The 18,864-nt window shown below is 38.9% G+C and overlaps 1 protein-coding gene across 6 annotated transcripts in view; it reads left to right on the top strand.

Moving 5' to 3' along the window:
* Window positions 1-18,112, top strand: part of LOC124787752 — an 83,463-nt gene extending 65,351 nt beyond the window's left edge. For all 6 annotated transcript variants that reach the window (XM_047254619.1, XM_047254622.1, XM_047254624.1 and 3 more), the window contains 2 exons: window positions 7,997-8,462; window positions 16,463-18,112. In XM_047254619.1, the coding sequence (XP_047110575.1) occupies window positions 7,997-8,462; window positions 16,463-17,746 (1,750 nt within the window). In that variant the 3' untranslated portion in view covers window positions 17,747-18,112. The remainder of the gene's footprint in view (window positions 1-7,996; window positions 8,463-16,462) is intronic.
* Window positions 18,113-18,864: the final 752 nt, after the last annotated feature.

Below are 18,864 nucleotides of genomic sequence, written 5' to 3'. Positions count from 1 at the left end.
TATTATTATTATTTATTTTATGGCCTTCATTGGACCACTCTAGTCAAAAATACAAAGTTGTAAACAAGTTGTTACACAGGGATACAATTTGGTTCAACAATAACTTAATATGATATTTAGGTAATATAATTATTAGAGTCTATTCTTATATGAAAGGTGTTTTGATCTTCTGTCTGCCCAATATTTCTTCATTCTTTCAGATATTTTCTTTCTTTCTTCATCTGAGACCACTCTTCCTGTCCTCCGTTTATTGATTTCGATTTCATTTGTAGTCTGGTTTGCAGGTCTTGCAGTATTCTGGTTTCCTCTGTCTTGTTTTTTAGGTCATCTACTGTAATTTGAAGTTCTTTTATATCTTCCTTAATTTCTGTGATCCATTTAATGTCGCTCTTGCTATTCCACAATTTTTGTATTATTTTGTTACTAATTCTGTTTTCTGGAGTTCTCATCAGATGTCCAAAGAATGAGATGCGTTTCTTCCCGATTGTGCTCATGACTGGTTCTATTTTCTTATATACTGTTTCATTTGATGCTATTCTCCAATGTCCATTTATTTTATACTGTTAATTTATACATGTCCTAATTATTATTATTTCTACTTTTAGTATTCTGTCAATTTCTGCTGTATTAGTTGTTTTGAAGATAGTTTCAGCTGCATACGTTATTTCTGGTTGTGTAACTGTTTTATAGTATTTTAATTTTGCATCTATAGATTGACTTTTTTTGTTGTATGTAGTTTTGGTAGTGTAATTTGCGTAGTTCAGTTTTTATATTCTATTCTGCCATGATGGCTTCTCATTTAGATTGTATGTTATTATTTTGCCTAAATATTTAAATTTATCAACAATTTTGATTTCCTGTTCTCGTATTGTAATTTTGTTTGCAAGTGGTGGATCAGTTAGCATAATCTCTGTTTTTCAAATGATATTCTAAGGCCTACTTTCTCTGCTATTTCTTGTAGTGATTTCACTTGTTGCCTGGCTTCTTGAACGGTGTTGGCTAGGAGAGCAAGATCATCAGTGAATCCCAAGCAGTTTAAGCTAATATCGTCTTTTGCACTTCCAATTCTTATCATCTTTTGATTGTCCTTGTACCATTCTATCATTTTGTATTCCAGTGCACAGTTGAACAGTAATGGTGATAGGCAGTCACCTTGTCTTAAGCCTGTTTTTATGAGGAATGGTTCCGAAATTTCTCCTCTAAACTTCACTTTTGATTTGATGTTGGTTAGAGTGAGTTGTATTATTTTAATTAGTTTTGGATGTAGTCCTAGATTTCTTAAAATTTTTAATACTGAAGGTCTGTGGAGACAGTCATATGCCTTCTTAAAATCTACAAATGTTATTGCCAGAGGTTTGTCCCGTTTCTTGTAGTATGCCATAATCAATTTTAAACTAATTATCTGTTCTGCACAGCTTCTCCATGGTCTGAAACCTCCCTGATATTCCCCTAACTCCTGTTCTAATTGCTCCTTGATTCTTTCATATAGGATCTTGGATAGAATTTTGTATGTGCAATCTAGGAGAGAGATTCCTCTGTAGTTGTCTGGGTTGCTCTTATCTCCCTTTTTGTGTAGTGGGTGGATGATAGCTGTGGTCCAATGTTCGGGAAATCGTTCTGTTACCCAAATTTTTGTTAGAGCTATGTGTAAGGAGGTCTTGACTGTGTCACTTGCATATTTACACATTTCAACAAAAACCTGATCTTCTCCACATGCCTTATAATTTTTTTGTTCTTTAAGAATTTTTTATACTTCTTGGAAAGTTGGAGGGTCTAGTTTGTTAGGTTTGATTTTTATTGGGGTATTTATGTTGATTTGTAAGGGTTCTTTGGGTTCCTCGCAATTTAGAAGTTTGTTTAATGCTTTTGCCATGATTTCTGTGTTTTCCTTGTTACTGTGTGTCATTCTTCCATCTTCATCTTTCAGTATTAGTTTAGGGGCCTCATATTGTTGTAGTTGTTTCCCAAAGATTTTATAGTAATTCCTGGAGTTGGTTTTATGGTAATTGCCTTCTATAGAGTTTATAATATCTTTATGAAATCCTCTCTTGATTCTTCTGATATTATGTGTGAATTTTTTTCTTTCATTTTTTAGGTTGATGGCATTTTCTTCAGTTTTATGTGTTTGAAACTTTAACCGTGCTTGGTGTCTATCTTCATGGAATTTGTCACATTCTGATGTCCACCATATATGTTTCCTTTGTGGGTTCAAGGGAGCTAGATTCTCTGCTTCTTTCTTAAGATTAGGCACTAGTTGTTCTAGATCATCTGTTAATTTGATGGTTTGCATTATTTGTTGGTACTTACTATTTTTAATTAGCTGATGTGGGTCAACCCTCCTTTTTATTTTATTAGTTTTTCCGGTCCTCTTCTTTAACGGAGAGAATTTGATTTTAATTTTAACCATATAATGGTCTGAGCCTGTGTCTACTCCTCTCAGTACTTTAACATTGTGGATCTCCTTACGAAAATTTTTGTCCATACAGACATGGTCTAGCTGCCACTTGCCCTTCCTCCAGTCTGAATGTTTCCATGTTTTAAGTTTACTTGGCTTCCTCTTAAAGTATGTTGATTTAGATATGAGGTTTGTGTTCTCTGCAGAGTTCTACAAGTCTTTGACCGTTTTTGTTCGTAAATTTATGTGGACACCATTTTCCAATTATATCTTTATATTTCCTTTCTTTTCCCAACTGGGCATTGAAATCTCCCAATAAGATTTTTACATTCTTTTTATTTACTCTGTTCACAGTTTGTTCTAGAAGGTTCCAAAATTTATCTACCTCTTCCTTTGTTTTTGTTAGACAGTTTTTTTTTCATTTGTTGGGGCATGAGCATTTATTATTGTATAGGTTTTATTCATTGTTTTAAAGCTTAGAGTCGCAATTCTTGGTGGTACTGCTTGGAAATCCGTTACTGAATCTATTATTTTTATGTTTACTAAAAACCCTTTTCCAAACTGGGGACATTGTTTCATTGCCCTCGGTCCTGGTTTCCCATTATAAATTCTGTATCCTTGTGATTCGAATGGGTCCTCTACTGTGTTTCTCATTTCTTGGATCCCTGTTATTAAAATTTTTTGTTTATTTAGTTCATCTGTGAGCTCCTTGAGTTTTCCAGTCTGAAGTAGTGAGTTTATGTTGTGTGTTACTATATAATTTATTTGCTCATGTTTAATCTTCTTTTTGTGTTTTAGTGTGCATTTGGATGGTTGCAAATGCTCCGATTCTTTGCTGTCTTCTAGTTGATTACCCACCGAATCCGATGTAGCCTTTTCCTGCCTTTTTGAGCAGGACGGTGGAATTTTTTTCCTAAAAGACCTTTCCATTTTTGACTTTCGAAGGTTGTCAATCTTAGTTGGAGCAAGCTCCGATTTACAACTATAGTTGTTAACCGCAGAGGGTGTGTTTGGTCCGCGAGAGCTATTTTATTTCACTCAAGTCCGCCAGTAAACCGGTGAGGACTTCCCTATCTGCCACCTGGGACACGCCACGTAGGAGTATCATCTCTCCTCCTACTATGACAGCATAGTAGGTTCGTGGCTACTGGGTTTTATTACATTATTATCATATTTTCATTTCAAGCAAGTACTTTCATTGCTACTGAGAGTGTAGTTTTGTCATTGTTATGCATTCTGTGACCTCTCAGGTGCTTTTTTTTCATAATTTACTTGCATGAACTTGGTTTGTAATTGCAAATTATGTATTCACAGGAATTTTTGAAATTGAGTCTTAGTCATAACAAAAAATTTGTTGGAGACACACATACAAAGAGTTGATTTGCTAAAAATGAACAAAAAAGGATTTGAATCAGTTTCCAAATATTTCAACAATATACAACAAATCATTACAGTGTTTCTTCTTTCATCTAACAGAATACTCACCATGCACTATACCTTTCACATTGTTAGATAATCAGACACAATCCAACACAAAGTGAATTTCTTTAAATTTAAACTCTTGCATTATCATGCACACACTCAGTGGCCTTCCCATATTCGATATACTGGTTTTCACCCAATCACTGAAGACAAACAGTGCCGGGACAGGTTAGTACTCAAATGGGTGACCGCCTGGGAACACAGGGTGCTGTCAGTTCAAGGACACACATCACCCGAAGTGGTACCTGCTTGAAAGACTTGCACCAGGCCATCAAATTGTACAGGATTATTATCAACATTATACTAAATATTATGGTTCGAAAGTTCTCGTAATTGGTTTGGGTCGGTGCCAGACGTCCGACACTTTGTTAGTCTTAAAACATCTTCGGGTGATTGTTGGACCCTACAACAAATTATGGTGGCACAGAGTCTTGCCATGAGACATGAGAACTAAACACAGTTTTGCTTCAGGAACAATCTACACACCCCAAAAATGTGGAGGTAACAGAGCTGTGTCACCTACCTTGTGTGACATTACCCATCACTCGACTTCTTGTAATTGACTGAGAAAATCAGTCCCAATTATTAATTGTGCACAACTTGTACATGTGAATTTTTGTCAAACAATGTAGATATGAAAGGCTAAGAATGGTGAATAGCACAAGGATTACATTGCACTTGACCCTTCATTTTCATATAAACTACACACACGCACAGAAGCGCGCACGCGCGCTCATTTTCAAGTGTACCTGCATTGTTATGGTGGTTCAGTGGAACATACTACTGTCTCCAACCACAAATGGGGCAATGTGGCTTGCGTACACTCTCCAGCCTGTCAACATGTCTTGAACGGTCATTTTAAGCATGGACCCTACACACAATGGATTGTCATGACATAAATTTTCTACTTGATCATAATTCAAACATTCAGCCACTATTGTGAAGAACAAAACTTTGAAGATCTACGTCTAACATTCTGCAAGCCACCTTATGATGTGTAGTGGATAGTCTTTTGTATACCACTGTCAATTCTCTCCTTTCCTGTTCAGCTGCAATTGGTGCACGGAAAGAACGGTTTCTGGTAAGACTCCATGCGAGATCAAATCTCTCTAATGTTTCTTTCATGATTTTTTTTTTTTACAGATATGTAGGAGGAAGGATTGCATTGCACTTGACCCTTCATTTTCATATAAACTACACACACACACACACACACACACACACACACACACACACATACACATTACATCACCATATAGAGCATTGTTTATGATGCATAAAGACATCATTTCTCGTTACCAGTAATGTTACAAGATAGGAATGGTCAGTGTTGTTCATAAGCCAATTTATGGCGAGCAAGCAGAGATTCTCGTATGGCCAACAGCTGGTTTTTGTGATTTTGAGTTAGAACATGCGGTACCTGATTTTGAGTGAGAACATGTGGTACCCATACAACTGACTTTTGATCATTCCCTGATGCATGCAAAGGTCACACAAGTGGAATGATCTAAGTTCATCACGTTTTCCAGTTCTCGAGTACACTGACATGGATCATTGTGGATTAATTGTGTGAAATTATCTTCGTCAAATCCCAAAGGCCTTTCTGAAAATGGAGAGTCAGTAAATGTCGAAACAATCCTGCTTAAAATGAGAAAACAATTTTGTTACCATGCTCTGTCCAATGCATTATCCTCGTACATGGCGCAAATGTTTCTGGCTGCCTCCGTTCGTGTTACCCCTTTTATTGGACTCAAACAGAAGGATATGTCAGAAATGTTCTTATTTCTTCACTTGGCACACCATTTTCTAGCGTTCACAAGCTCCCTTCACTATCTCTAAATGACAATATGGTAACTGAAATAGCTACAGTGAACTATAAAATAAAAAAAATTACAATCTATAAATAAACCCATAGCAATCAGAATAGCAACATGCAAAACAAAAATGCTATGACAGTATGCACCAACCTAATAGATTACCAATTGGTGGATGTGAAACTGTCAAGGTTCCTAATTTTCCACATGCTTACAGGAAGGTCGTGTAGCCTGGAGCCTTCCTGTTTATTACATGATAAATGATAGCTTTGACTTCATCTGTTGTGACACCTGAAACTGTGACATTGCTGTTTGGTATTGATGGGTGAGAGAATTTGATATCATTGGATACTTCACTTGAAACGCTCTCACCAATGTTGCGGAATCATCTTGCCACTGAAGATTTTCACTTTTTATACACCTGTAGCATTCTATATCTAGACCTTCTCTACATCATGTTTGGGACCATTTGCAGATGATTTTGTCCTCTTCATTAATTGTGTGCTGGTTTCGATGGTGATTTGATGTGGCCTCCGGAAGAGCTAGTTTTGCCTCCTCCTTGGTGGATTTGTAGTCTGAAGGTTATCCTCATTCTGGGAAGTTTGTAACTGTTTAAAAGTGGTTTTTATGCACTTTTACTTTTTCTGTCCTTAACCATGCCTATTAATCAGTTCTGCACATACCTAGCTGTGTTACACAAAGGGCAAGGGCAACTTGAACTATACAAGATAGCATAGTTGTTAAAAAGTGGCTAAGTGTGAACAGCCTCTTGGAGCTTAGTGGATAGTAATGGCTGTCTAACACTCCATTCCAGTATGTACGAAGTTGTAGGAATAAAACTATCCATGGGAACAGCAAAAATGGTAGCCAGAGACTTAACTAAGGCATATCCCCTCCATCTTTTTAATGTAATTCCATCACTCTGTCTTGTGTTAGTCCTCATTCAGCAAAAATAGAAGCCTATTGGATAATAGATATTTGCTTCAGCACCTAAGTACCAGCAAGCAGTGAGCTCACCAGCCATGTGAACCAAGTGCAGCTGAAGGAACATTTGTTTCCTTCCTGACTCTAATGAGAAAATAAGCAACGTAATACAAATTACACTGAGTGGGACGTGTAATATGCTGACAGTTACCCTACAGGTGTAGGAATGAAACTTGGGGTTGACTTCTAAGAATGCAAACATTACTTTATTTCAGTGTCTAAATGACATGACAAAAAAACTCTGGAGATATTTCTGGACCAATGTCTACAGTTCCAAAAATGAGGCTGTAGGATACTGAGTTGAAATAACGGTGCAAGACCTGTCGCTTTGGGGGCAGATAGGAGGGCCACTGGCTAATGTCCGTAAATCACACCCGATGGGAGCACTTGTCGTGTCACTGCACTGATTATCTCTCCACACACTCAGTAATCAGGCACTGTTACCAAGGGGATGAACCAGGCATCCCGCATCAAACTTCGTAGAACTGTGAGTCTTCTGAGGAAACGTGCCTCTAAAATGAATCTCGAGAGATGCAATAGAAATCCTTTCGCTCACTGGTCTGTGAGAAAACTAAGGTAATGGAGACTTAGTATGAAATTTAACCAACTTTACCATTAGAATAAACTCGGATGAGACACGGTGGTTAAGGGCACAAACCTTGTGGCATTCTGCGAGCCACCCTGGACCACAGCCAGGACGTGTTGTCTCCTCAGAGGGGAAACAAAAGGCTGGTGGTGACAGTTAAAAGAGCGTGGCTCCCACAAAACGTGGATGTCAAAGAGATACCTGCATTGGAAGTTACCAGCATGGATACTAGAGAAAAGCAGTAGTTCACTAGTTTACAGAAGCTTCATTGGCTGCCGATGTTTGGCGAGTGCAGCGTGTCATCTGCTGCTGTTATTTTAGGTCAATGAAGGGAGTCGTCACACAGCCATTGCCACATAAACTCTGTGTGGTAACTATGGTCTCTTGTCAAGCTTGTTGGGCTGCAGTTGCAATGAAAGTGACACTGCATCAGCAGTTTTCATTTGCAGCTAGGGGCTCAGTGAAATACCACTTACTAGCTGTTAGTGACATGTAGGCTGATGTTCCCATCCTAGCTAAAGCTTTAGTTGCTCTGCAATGTAATAAACTTACTTTCAGCAGTTGCTGTGTTACTTTTTATGTGCAGAAATGAATTTACATTTGTTGTGAAATGTTTCTTTAGAATTCATGTCACAAGTGAAGTTGGTGATAAATTAAAATCAGTGATACTCAAAATTGTACTTCCATAGTAGTAAGTCTCTAAACCTCACACTTGTGTTTCCTTTTCTTTTTCAGAAAGTCCCTAATGATGGCACCAGACTCATCGCACATTAATATCCGTTGTGCACTGGGATTCCTGACTCTGCCATTTCCATACCGTGATGTAAAATTGGCCAAAAGTTGCATTGATAAAGCTCTAAAATTGGCGCCAAACAACACAATGGCTCATCATGTAGAAGGAAAGTATTTTGAGCGAATAGGTGACTTGGAGGCAGCAAAAAGTTCATATAAAACTTCAGGAGAGTATGGTGCATATGGTGCATACATGGATTATTTACGGTTGGAGTTCAAAACGAACCCAAAGTTTGATCCAGCGCCATTGTTTAAAAAAATGATGGAAGTTTTTATTGAGGAACCTTACAGAGTCGGAACATTATCACAGATAGGGTGCTACTATTATCTTATAGAAAATAAACTGAAGGAAGCTGTAACCTATTGGCTACAAATTATAGATGAGAAGCATGATACTGCTCGACTAAGAGTAAGTTGATATTAATAACTCTCTTTCTTAGTGTCAATAAGTGAGTTTATCTTTAGAATTTATATTGTCAAACTAGTCCAGAACCCTGTTTTCCATCATCTTCAAGTGCACCTAGAGATGGTGAGGCTTATTAGCTTTACCCAGTTCTTAAAATTGCAAACTCATGTTTATTTTTGCAATGAATGACATTGTAATTTCCATATTTTGGTCTCAAGAATGGTGCAGAAAAAGTCCTCTTAATCTCTAGGTGAGCAACATGCTTAGGGGAAGCTAAATGTTTTGGAAAGGACCCACTAGCATTAAGTCGGTGGATAACCTTGACGGGCGCTTTTCTGTGTCTTGATATTGATGAGTAAACTCCATCAATGACTAGATGGTTTGGGACTCGGTACAGGTTTTTTGTGTACAGACAGTTCATTCTCCTTGGAAATTCAGTGCCGAACTAGTGGCATAGTTGGCAGTGATCCAGGATGGTTAAACAGTCCTTGTATTTCTCCAGTAATCTTTCCATGTCCACTCTATGTCATTTCAGATGTGACATGTTTCCCCTTGATACGGTTAAATTGACAGACTGTCTCAGCATCGACTGTTCTATGCTGAAGTTCGTGTTCCTCCACTGACCCTTCTAGGTTAGCTATGAGTGTAGCTCTTGATAGCTTCATCTCTTTAGAATCAAAATTTTTTACACTGATGTGCACCATTCGGCTTTCATCAATTTCCTGCACAAATGGTGAACTATACCATATGAAACGTTGTTCCTGATCCAAGTCCTTGCTTCCCTGAAAGGGCTCTACTACGCATAAAGTATGATGTCTCAACCAGCTCCACTGTGCACTGTTGTAGATTGACCTTAGCATGATGTTAAACCAGGAAGCCAAAGAATAGTGTTGTAGTTTATTCCCATATTAGGGAGAACTTCCATACAGTCCTGGAACTCCCTTTTCCTCATCCGGAAATGCAGCAGTGCTGAATAGAGCACTTAGTCTACAACACGGTAGGCTCAGACTTTTGGCACCAAATATACTCTTGTCTCGCTACAGATACTTGTGATTCTGTATCCAACAAAAACTTACATGATGTTCTCTCTACATAGCCAGTTAGACAAATGTCTGCCTCTGATTTTGCACAAGGGTGTCCTGTGGTCACACTTTCGGGGAGCATTGTGCAGTGGGTGCACTGCCCCCTGCCTGTTCAGTGTAGAGACGCGAGTGTTATCCTGATTCCACTTTTCACGTGCCTATGGAATTTTCGAATGTTTCCACCTTTGCCACTGTTTCTACAAAACAGCTGAATGTTGGCAGGAGAGCCAATTGTACAGGATGTATAAGGCCTGTTCAAAAAATTCTGGAGCATTTGTAATTTCGTGCCAGTGGTGTGTTGGAGCAAAATGTGGTTGGCATCCCTCCACACTCCTGTGTTTAATGTATAACTACTGTAAGTTTCATGGTTGTATATCTTTAGTTATTGTTCAGTGCTGTATTGAGTAGAACTTTGAATCACACAGTTTGCAAATTTTGAGATGGCAGAGTTAGAGGGGCAGCGTGTTTGCATTAAATATTGCATGAAATTCAAGAAAACGCTTACAGAAACACACCAGATGATGCAGGAAGTCTACAGTGATAGTGTGTAAACCATACTCTGTGTTACAAATTCTCACATGGTTGGTTCACACGGTTAAAAAATTGCTGGACGAAAGTCCAGACACTCATCCAGGACACCCTTCTATGTCTACCGACGATGTTCACGTCAGGAACGTCAACGAAATTGTGTGTGCCGATCGAAGACTCCGAGAGATTACAGATGAATGTAAGATTTCAGTTGGGTCATGTCATGAAATCCTATCACAGCATCTTCGAATGCGTCTCACAGCTAATGAGTCAAGACCAGAAAGACTTTTGCCCCACAGTTTGCGAAGAGCTTTTGGATCGCGCAAATGAGAATGAGATGTCCCTTAAGGGAATCAACTGGTGATGAGACGTGGGTCTATGGTTATGGTGTTGAGACCAACGTTCAGTCTTCACAGTGGTTTGGGAAAGGTTTTCCAGGACCAAAAAAAGCTTGTCAGGTCAGGTCAAAAGTCAAAGCCATGCTGATAGTTTTCTTTGACTTTGAAGAATAAGTTCATCATGAATTCATGCCACAGGGACAAACCGTTAATTGGTAGTACTGTCAGGATGTGTTGTGACATCTGCCAGAAAATGTGACATGGAAACGGCATGAAATGTGGTCTCATGGCTCTTGCATCTCGATAATGCACCTGCACATTCATCCCTGTTGATGCGTGACTATTGCACAAAAACGAAATCACTGTGCAGCCTCATCCTCTCTACTCTCCAGACCTGGCCCCAAAGGACAGAGAGTTTTCTTTTTTTTCCAATGATAGATAAGATAAACCAAAATTCACAAACACCACTTTTCACAATTCAGCAAGAGCAAGAGGCGTACCAATACTGCTTCTGGAACTGGAAATGATGTTGGGAGCAGTGTATTAATTGTGGAGGAGAGTATTTCGAAGGAGACCATGCACAATAAGTAAAAGATACGTGTAGAAAAATTTGGTGGACAAAGTTACGGAATTTTTTGAATAGACCTATATCATACCGATAATTAATGTTGTAAGCACATAGAGTTGAAAGTACCGATACTAGAAGCAAAACAATCTCGATAAAGGTGGGCTCTAAATTGCATGCCTTAAGAGCTATGAGCTTTTCTTCGTCTTCGATACTGTGAAACAAATCTCATCTACTGTAAGCATGTTTTGAGAGATGGTAGCATGGACCAAAACAAGGAAAAAAGTGTAGTAAGCACGGGCTATAAAGTATATATCTGAAGAGTTATGAGCACTTCTTCAAGTTTGCTACTGTGAAACACATCTTTTCTACTGAACATGTGTTCAGATCTCTTGAGGTGTGCGCTTTAGAGCCCATGTTAACTGGACATTTTTGTTTTGTTTTGGTCCAAACTAGTTGCTCCCAAAATATGGAATGCAAAGCACTTTCTGTAGAGGAAATCTGTTTTCACAGTATTGAACATGACAAAGTACTCATAGCTCTTATGGTAAGCATTCAGAGCCCACATTTGCTGACATTTCTTGCTTCTGGTTTCCTATGTTTACAACTGCACGCCTTTATGCCATTAATTATGATACACCCTTTGTAATATATACTACTCATTTCCCTCTTGGTCTTGTCACCGAGTTAATTTCAGCCAAAGCTGCTTGCCGCAGTTGCTGCTGCTTTGTCCAAAATTTATGGAAATGTTCTGCTTCCATGGCTACAGTGGCACAATTGTTATCCATCACTTCATACATATGAGTATTGATTTTTCTGATACATTCTACCAAACTTTTATGCTGATTTCCTTTGTTTTTGATCTATAGCATCAAGTTGTTCCTGATAACTTCTGACGAGAGTACCTAAAAATAAGCAAAAAATTGATTATGTAACTTTATTTATTTCCCAGATTACAATTAAACACTCAACTACCCGCCCTATTGATACAATTGTAGTACTTTCTGTAGAGTGAGTTTTGTGGAATTATTAAGCAACATCAGTCTCCGATGTTCTCAGTATTAATCATATTGTACTGAAAATGTCTGTTCAGAAAGCTAACATGTTCTTGTAGACTGAGGTAGTGATTCTCATAAGCACTTCTGCATACAGGTTGTATGTTTAAGAGACAGCTTATCAAGAAGGTATAAACAGTATTTGTACCCATGTGTGTGTGAAGCCCCCAATACACCTTCAACTCCTGCCTGGGATACAGAGCATGACCAGTGAAGTGGGCCTTGGTCTCATGAGCAGCAACTGGCTTGCAAGTACAATACTTCTGTAATATTGTCTATGGAGATTCTTTTACGTATTTGAAGAACCACCAAAACAAAGGGTGACATTACTGACGGAAAGTCAAAGTGTTCTTCCCCCATTAGTTTTGTGTTCGTGCCTCTCACCTATTGTTCATGTTTACTAATGTGATGGTATGCTCAGTAAATTTTCTGGAGTATGTTCCTTTTGATTATCTTGGTCTCGTTCAACTCCTTCATATGCCACTTATTGTAGTAATGTTCTGACTCCCTTTGAACAACAGTCGAAGGTGTGAATGATGGAAATCCTCAATTTGAGAATGTATGCTTTTTGATTGGAGGACAAGTAATATATTATGAATCCAAACCTAGTATCATTAAATGCCACTGATCTCCCAGGATGCCTCCATTTACATAACCGTCTCAGATGTATCGTTCTAATAACTGCGCCTGTTTTTAGTTCTATATTGTAGATTGAACAGAATGTGAAAGAATGTTACCAGGATATGAGGGAAGATCAGAAAATAATGCACAATAATTTTAAGTGAACTTACATGTTTTACCTGCTTTTCTGCAACATTCTCAACAGATTTCTCCCATCATCGTACCAGTTTCCATATGCTCTGTTCGTAGAAGCCCATTTGGTTGCAGTATAGCCATCTGTGGACTGCTGATTTCACTTCCACATCTGTCGCAAAGCGTTGGTGGGTCGGAAGTTTCTTCATAAGACAGAAGCGATGAAAGGCTGACAGTGCAAGGTCCAGACTGTACAGTGGATGCTAGAGCAATTCCCATCCAAGTTTGGCAGTTTTATTATTAAATGGAGTAGCGACATGGAGGTGAGCCTAGCCATGATGAAGTTTGACACCACTGGTATTAATGTTGTGGGTTTTGTCATGAAGGACACGATGCAACTTAACCAAAGTTTTAATGTAGGCAGCAGTACTCTCAGTAGTCCCATGTTCAGAAAAGTCCGCCAATAACCCAACATGCATATACCAGAATAATGCCACAAGCACTGTCCTAGCAGGTTGATGATTTTTTTTTATTGTACTGGGGAACCAGCATGTTTTCACTCCATGGAAGCTTACTTGGTTTCGGGCAGATAGTGGTGCACCCACAATTTATCGCCAGTATGATTCATTTCAGAAAGTCATACCCTTCTGTGGCATAATATGTTGAGTGATACAAGCATGTCATTTGCTTGCCATTTGTCTGTCAGCTTCGTAGGCATCCAGTGAACATTAACTTTACGAAATTTCAACATGTCATGAACAGTATCATACGCTGCACCTTACGAAACGTTGAACTGCTGTGCTAAGGTTCGCAGTTGCACATGCCTGTTATTCAACATTGCTACCTCAATAGCTCTGACATTCTGCAGTGTTGCAGCTGTTACCAACTGCCCAGAGTGTGGCGAATCACTAAGGTCCACACGGCCCTGTTAGAAGAATGCCCATCACCTGGAGACATTGCTGTGGTCCATACAATTGTCCTTGCACATGCTAAGCATGTTCCTGTGAATTTCACTTGGTGGATGCCATGTGGAAAAAAAAAAGAAACTTCAAACTATGTTGTCGTGAAATTTCAACATTCAAACTGCAATACCGGGAGGGGGGATATTTTTGCGTTATTTTCCGATCCTCCCTCGTGTGTGCTCTGCCAGACAAATCAGTATGCTGCCTGTTTTACAACAGAGTTCTGAAGTTGGTGGGTGTCTTCAGTCAGTCGACCCACAGTGACTCTGGTGCAGCAACATCAAAATTTTCCAATTTAACCAGTTTCCACAAAGCAATAACGGTGCAGTAGGTTACAGTTTGGAGAACCCCGTAAGCTCTAGGAATATGAGCAACTTCTGTTGAAACATCATGTGTGTTACTATGCAGTATTTATGCTACATCTTTATGTTATCAGCTACCTAGTGCGACTGCTCACTGATATGTTATTTTCTGCCCCCATCTCATAACAGACCTGTCACATTCTTTTCTCCGAAAATTCTTGAGGCTAGAATTAATTTAAATTTGCACGGGTGTAGTTTGGTAGTTACCAATGTGTGCCTTGTCTAGAGGATAAGGTTTTTCTAATTGGTGAGTAATATACGTATAACTTACATTTCAACTTACATGTGACCTGCTACTGGTTTCACAGATGGTATTAATAACTGTTTCCAGAGAAAATGTGCAACATTATAATCTCCTCTGTTGATAGTCTTAAGAAGGGAGAAGACTAAAGATAATTGGGAAGTGGCAATAAGTAATAAGCTCACAATATTAGTCACCACCTTAAAAAAGAGCAAGCTGGTCACTTTGGAATGCTTTATGTGGTGTGCATCTGGTACCAGGCAGTCATATGACTCTCCATTGGTGGCGAATATCATATCAGTGAAGTGATGTCTATGTGACAGCCATGGGCGAGTGTGGAAATGTGACAGAATGGCAGATTTATAAGAGCTGTTGTGTTTGCCCATCACTACATAATGTAAGAAATTGTCCAGGATGTTGGTCTTTTAATATGAACTGTCTATTGTGAGTACAAGAAATGTAATATTCACAATCATGTTACATTGTTTTGGAACAGTGGTTGAAAAAAGATCCTGTGTGACAGGGACTAGAGAAAAGTGACAGTTTCAGACCCAACAGCAGTTACTGCTGTCGTTATATGCATTCCCCCTACCAGTTCTGAGTGCGAATTGTGAAGGAAACTGCATGCAATGGATTTTTGAGTTAGACGCATCGCAAATGGCCATTGTTTGCAGTGGCGTTTGAAGCTGCTTGCCTTCGGTGGAACAAACAAAACAAAAACTGTACACTAGTTGACTGGAGGCATGTAGTATGACCCAAAGAGTTGTGATTTTTCATCTTTTCAAATGATGCATGGCCTCAAGTGCACCAAAGCCTTAAAAAGACATTTAACGTGCAGTGTGTCGATGGCGTAGTTCTGTGATGTTTTTCATGCACTGATTTGGATGCACTCTTCAGGATTACTGGATGTGGAAGCACTATTTCGGGTTACTGTGAAGGTGAACCAGGATGTCTGTTCCAACATTTTTGGTGACCCAGTATTGCTCTGTCTTCATCTTCGTGATGGGTATGCTGTGGACAGATCTTCCAAGATGCCAACGGCTGTGTTCACAAGGCTACGTGCATCTATTTCTGGTTTCAGAAAAACTCAGGCACCCTATTGCACCTTAACTGGTCTACTAAATCATACAATCTTTATTATATAGAAAATGTCTGAAACTATTTAGAACAGCAGGTTAAATGTAGCAATCAAATCCCCACAGTTTGATAGTTTTATGAGTGGCTGTTCCAGCTCGTAGACAGTAAACATGGTGGAAGAGGGCCACCTGGCTAGTAGCCAACTTCACCTGTGCCTGCTGCCCATAGACGAGCTGATGGGCTCTCGCAGGTGGCTGTGCATCCTGAGGCAATGATGGAACAGCTTGCTCTGTGGGATCTGATGATCAGTGATGTGTGAGTGGGTTCAACTGGATGTGGCATACCTGAAGAAACTTGGGGTTCTCTTCACTGCTGAACTGGTGCAATTTTCAAGATCAGAGGCATGGTACATAAAAAAAACATTATCAACATTGAGGTATACCAATTTTTAATTTATATCTGTTCTAAGCCGCTATAATCGACCTCATATGAAGTCATCTGTCCAGAGAGTTACTGTGGGGCTTGGGGTAGGGTCACACATCAATATGATTGCTTGTTGAGGCTGCTATTAAATGAGATTGTTCTAGGCGTCACCTTCACCTTAACAGGAAAGAGGAGGTAAAACTGGTTTGGTTGATAGCAGAAAACATGGAAGACGGTGGCACTGTCATGATTGGTAAAATGCTGGTGGTTTTAAGTGCCAGAGCAGTAGCTCTCCTAGGACAATGAAGGTAAAAGAAACAATAGTTTTAAGATGAGTTAAGATTGAACCAAACATCAGTTTGAGAAAGAGTACAGCATCCATGCAAATGCTGTTGAAAATTTTTGGTAATCACCACAAATTATATTTCCATTCAATTATATTTTGGTCTATGTAAAATGTCGCCTTTCCTTATAACATCAAAATATTCAAATACTAATGAGTAAAATTAATGAATTACTTATGTACTTTTTTTGTTGGTGTTTAACAGTTGCGTTATTTGTGTAATTACATTCAATGTCTTGGATCTTGAAGTAATGTATAATCCTCTCTTTCCCAGGCATATAAGCCAGTCTGTGTGTTTATAAAGAAACCATTTGATCTCCTTCAAGTCGCATTGGATGAGGTACGACTGGCTCTATGTAAAGAGAATGTACCATTTGAAGAAAGAGATCTGTATGAGAGACTGATTTCAAAGTTTGAAGGCACTGAACTACTGGATAATCCGCCAGAATCACACCGTCAGCAGATATTGGAAGAATCAGAGAGTGTGTTGAAGGAAGAAGAAGAACGTGCATCTAACTCGAGAGGAAGAGAAAGAGGTGGAAAGAGAGGTCGTGGCAATTATCAAGAGTATAGAGGAGGTAGAGGGAGAGGGCGTGGCAATTATCAAGACTATAGAGGGAGAGGAAGAGGTACAAGTGAAAGAGGAACAGGTAGAGGTTCAGGATATTACCACAGTAGTAATCGTCGAGATTCTAGTTGTGAATCAAATAGTAGCTCGAGAAGATATCGCCGTGACTCTAGCTGTGAATCCAACAATAGTAGCAAGGATTGGAGGACAATTAGGAATAGGAGACCATCTGAAGAAGAAAGCAGAGGGCCAAATTATGAGTTCAGAAGCAGTTCAAGAAATCGTACGAGCCAGAAAGAATTTAGAAGAGGAGGCGGCTATCGTGGCTCCTACGATCGCGATTCGAGCTGTGATTCCACTGGAAGCCAAGGATCCATTCAGGGAAGAGGTGGTAGCAGAAGACAGTTCCAGGACCGCGATGGAGATTATGACAGAATGCGTGGATCCAGCAACTGTTTTCAAAGGGATACCAAATTTAATTGGAGAGAGGGCGCAGCTGTCCGAGAACCTTCCTATGAAAGGCAGGATAAGCCAAACCATTACAGTCCAAGGAACAGGGGTAATTGGCGTGAAAGACCTTCCTACAATCGTGAGAGGAATGACGGAGGGAGCTATGGAGACTCCTCACGAGGTAATCGACAGGCTTACAGGAACCACAGTTATAACAGGAATCGTGATTCCAGTGCTGATAGTTATTCATCTGATAATTTGGGTGAACAATATAAGAAGGGATATTCTAATCAGAATTTTCGAAAATACAGGCATGAAGGTGGTTCAGACCATGTAAAACAAGAAGATAGTTCATTTAACAGACGGTTTAAACTTGCCCAGACCGATGACCAGCAAACATCAAAAGATTCACGGTCTGCTAGAATGGGCACAGGAGGAAATGATGAAATCCAACAGAAACTTAGAGCCAGAAAGGAAATGTCACTCAGAATGAGTGACCAGAACGTGAATAAAAATGAAGGGAGGGAAAGTAGTACCTAGCTCTGACATTAAATAACGATATTCAGTGCCCATGTTGAGAAAGAAAACAGCTAAATAAATGTATGACACCATAAACAAGTCAAAGTAAGCATGCAGATTATTGTGATAATGTGGCTTTCTAATGCAACATGAATGTATAATTGTGATAAATGTCTGTGATATGGATTTAATGATTGACGCGTTACTAGTATGTTAGTATATATGTATATATATATCTGTGTCTTTTATTACATGCATCAAGAGCACTCTAGTTAACCTTGTTGTTTTGAGATTGTTTATCAGTAACATTGAAGAATCATTGCTCTTCTTGCATGCGCTAAAAGAGTAAAATGTGTATTTGCTCCATTGTAATTTTGCTGATAGTTTTATCACATTCATCTAAGTGTTGTATTTCTGAATCTTAAATAAATTTAATTTTTTTCGTAATTTACTTCGCCTTTGCTTCTTATCGTTAATATATGAAATTGTGTAGAAATTGCAGATACATGGACCCTCTCACTGAAATATGACAGAACATGTGACTGAGAACGGTGTGTGCAACATACTTACCAGTTTATTGCTCACGTTCAATAAGTAACGTAGCTCTGTGTTGTCGAACATACCCGTTTTAGTTGGAAATGACCATCTTGTGTCTTGCCTAATTGCAGTGGGTAAGACTCATTTAGAGCTGTCACCCAGAGTAGTGTATTAAAATGGGAGATCTGTAACACTCTCACTCCGTAATATTTTAATTTATATATGATAAGAACAGTCACCATTTCTTGAGGGCACATGCTGTTTTGAACTAATAAATTATCAGCATAAATTTCTTTCACTATAAAGAAAGAATAATCACCTGCATTAAGATAACCAGTGCTCAGACTACTTTGAAACTTCTCTGTTTGCTCACATTTTAATAAGCTTCGAAACTGCTTTATTTCAAATGTATTCTTACGTTTATGCAAAAATACTAATTGTGAAATTTAGATAGGATGGCTTACCTTGTATTAATGTATACCTCTTTGCACACTTAGGTAACCCTTATTCAATGAGACTTAACATTAACTTCATCCACCACAACTTTAAGATTGGTGTAAAAAGAACTTAAACTTATACGCAAGCTGGTTAATAGAGTAACA

This window comes from Schistocerca piceifrons, chromosome 3, assembly GCF_021461385.2.
Source record: "Schistocerca piceifrons isolate TAMUIC-IGC-003096 chromosome 3, iqSchPice1.1, whole genome shotgun sequence".
In the NCBI taxonomy this organism is placed as follows: Eukaryota; Metazoa; Arthropoda; class Insecta; order Orthoptera; family Acrididae; genus Schistocerca; species Schistocerca piceifrons.
This window is presented reverse-complemented; position numbering and strand designations above follow the sequence as displayed.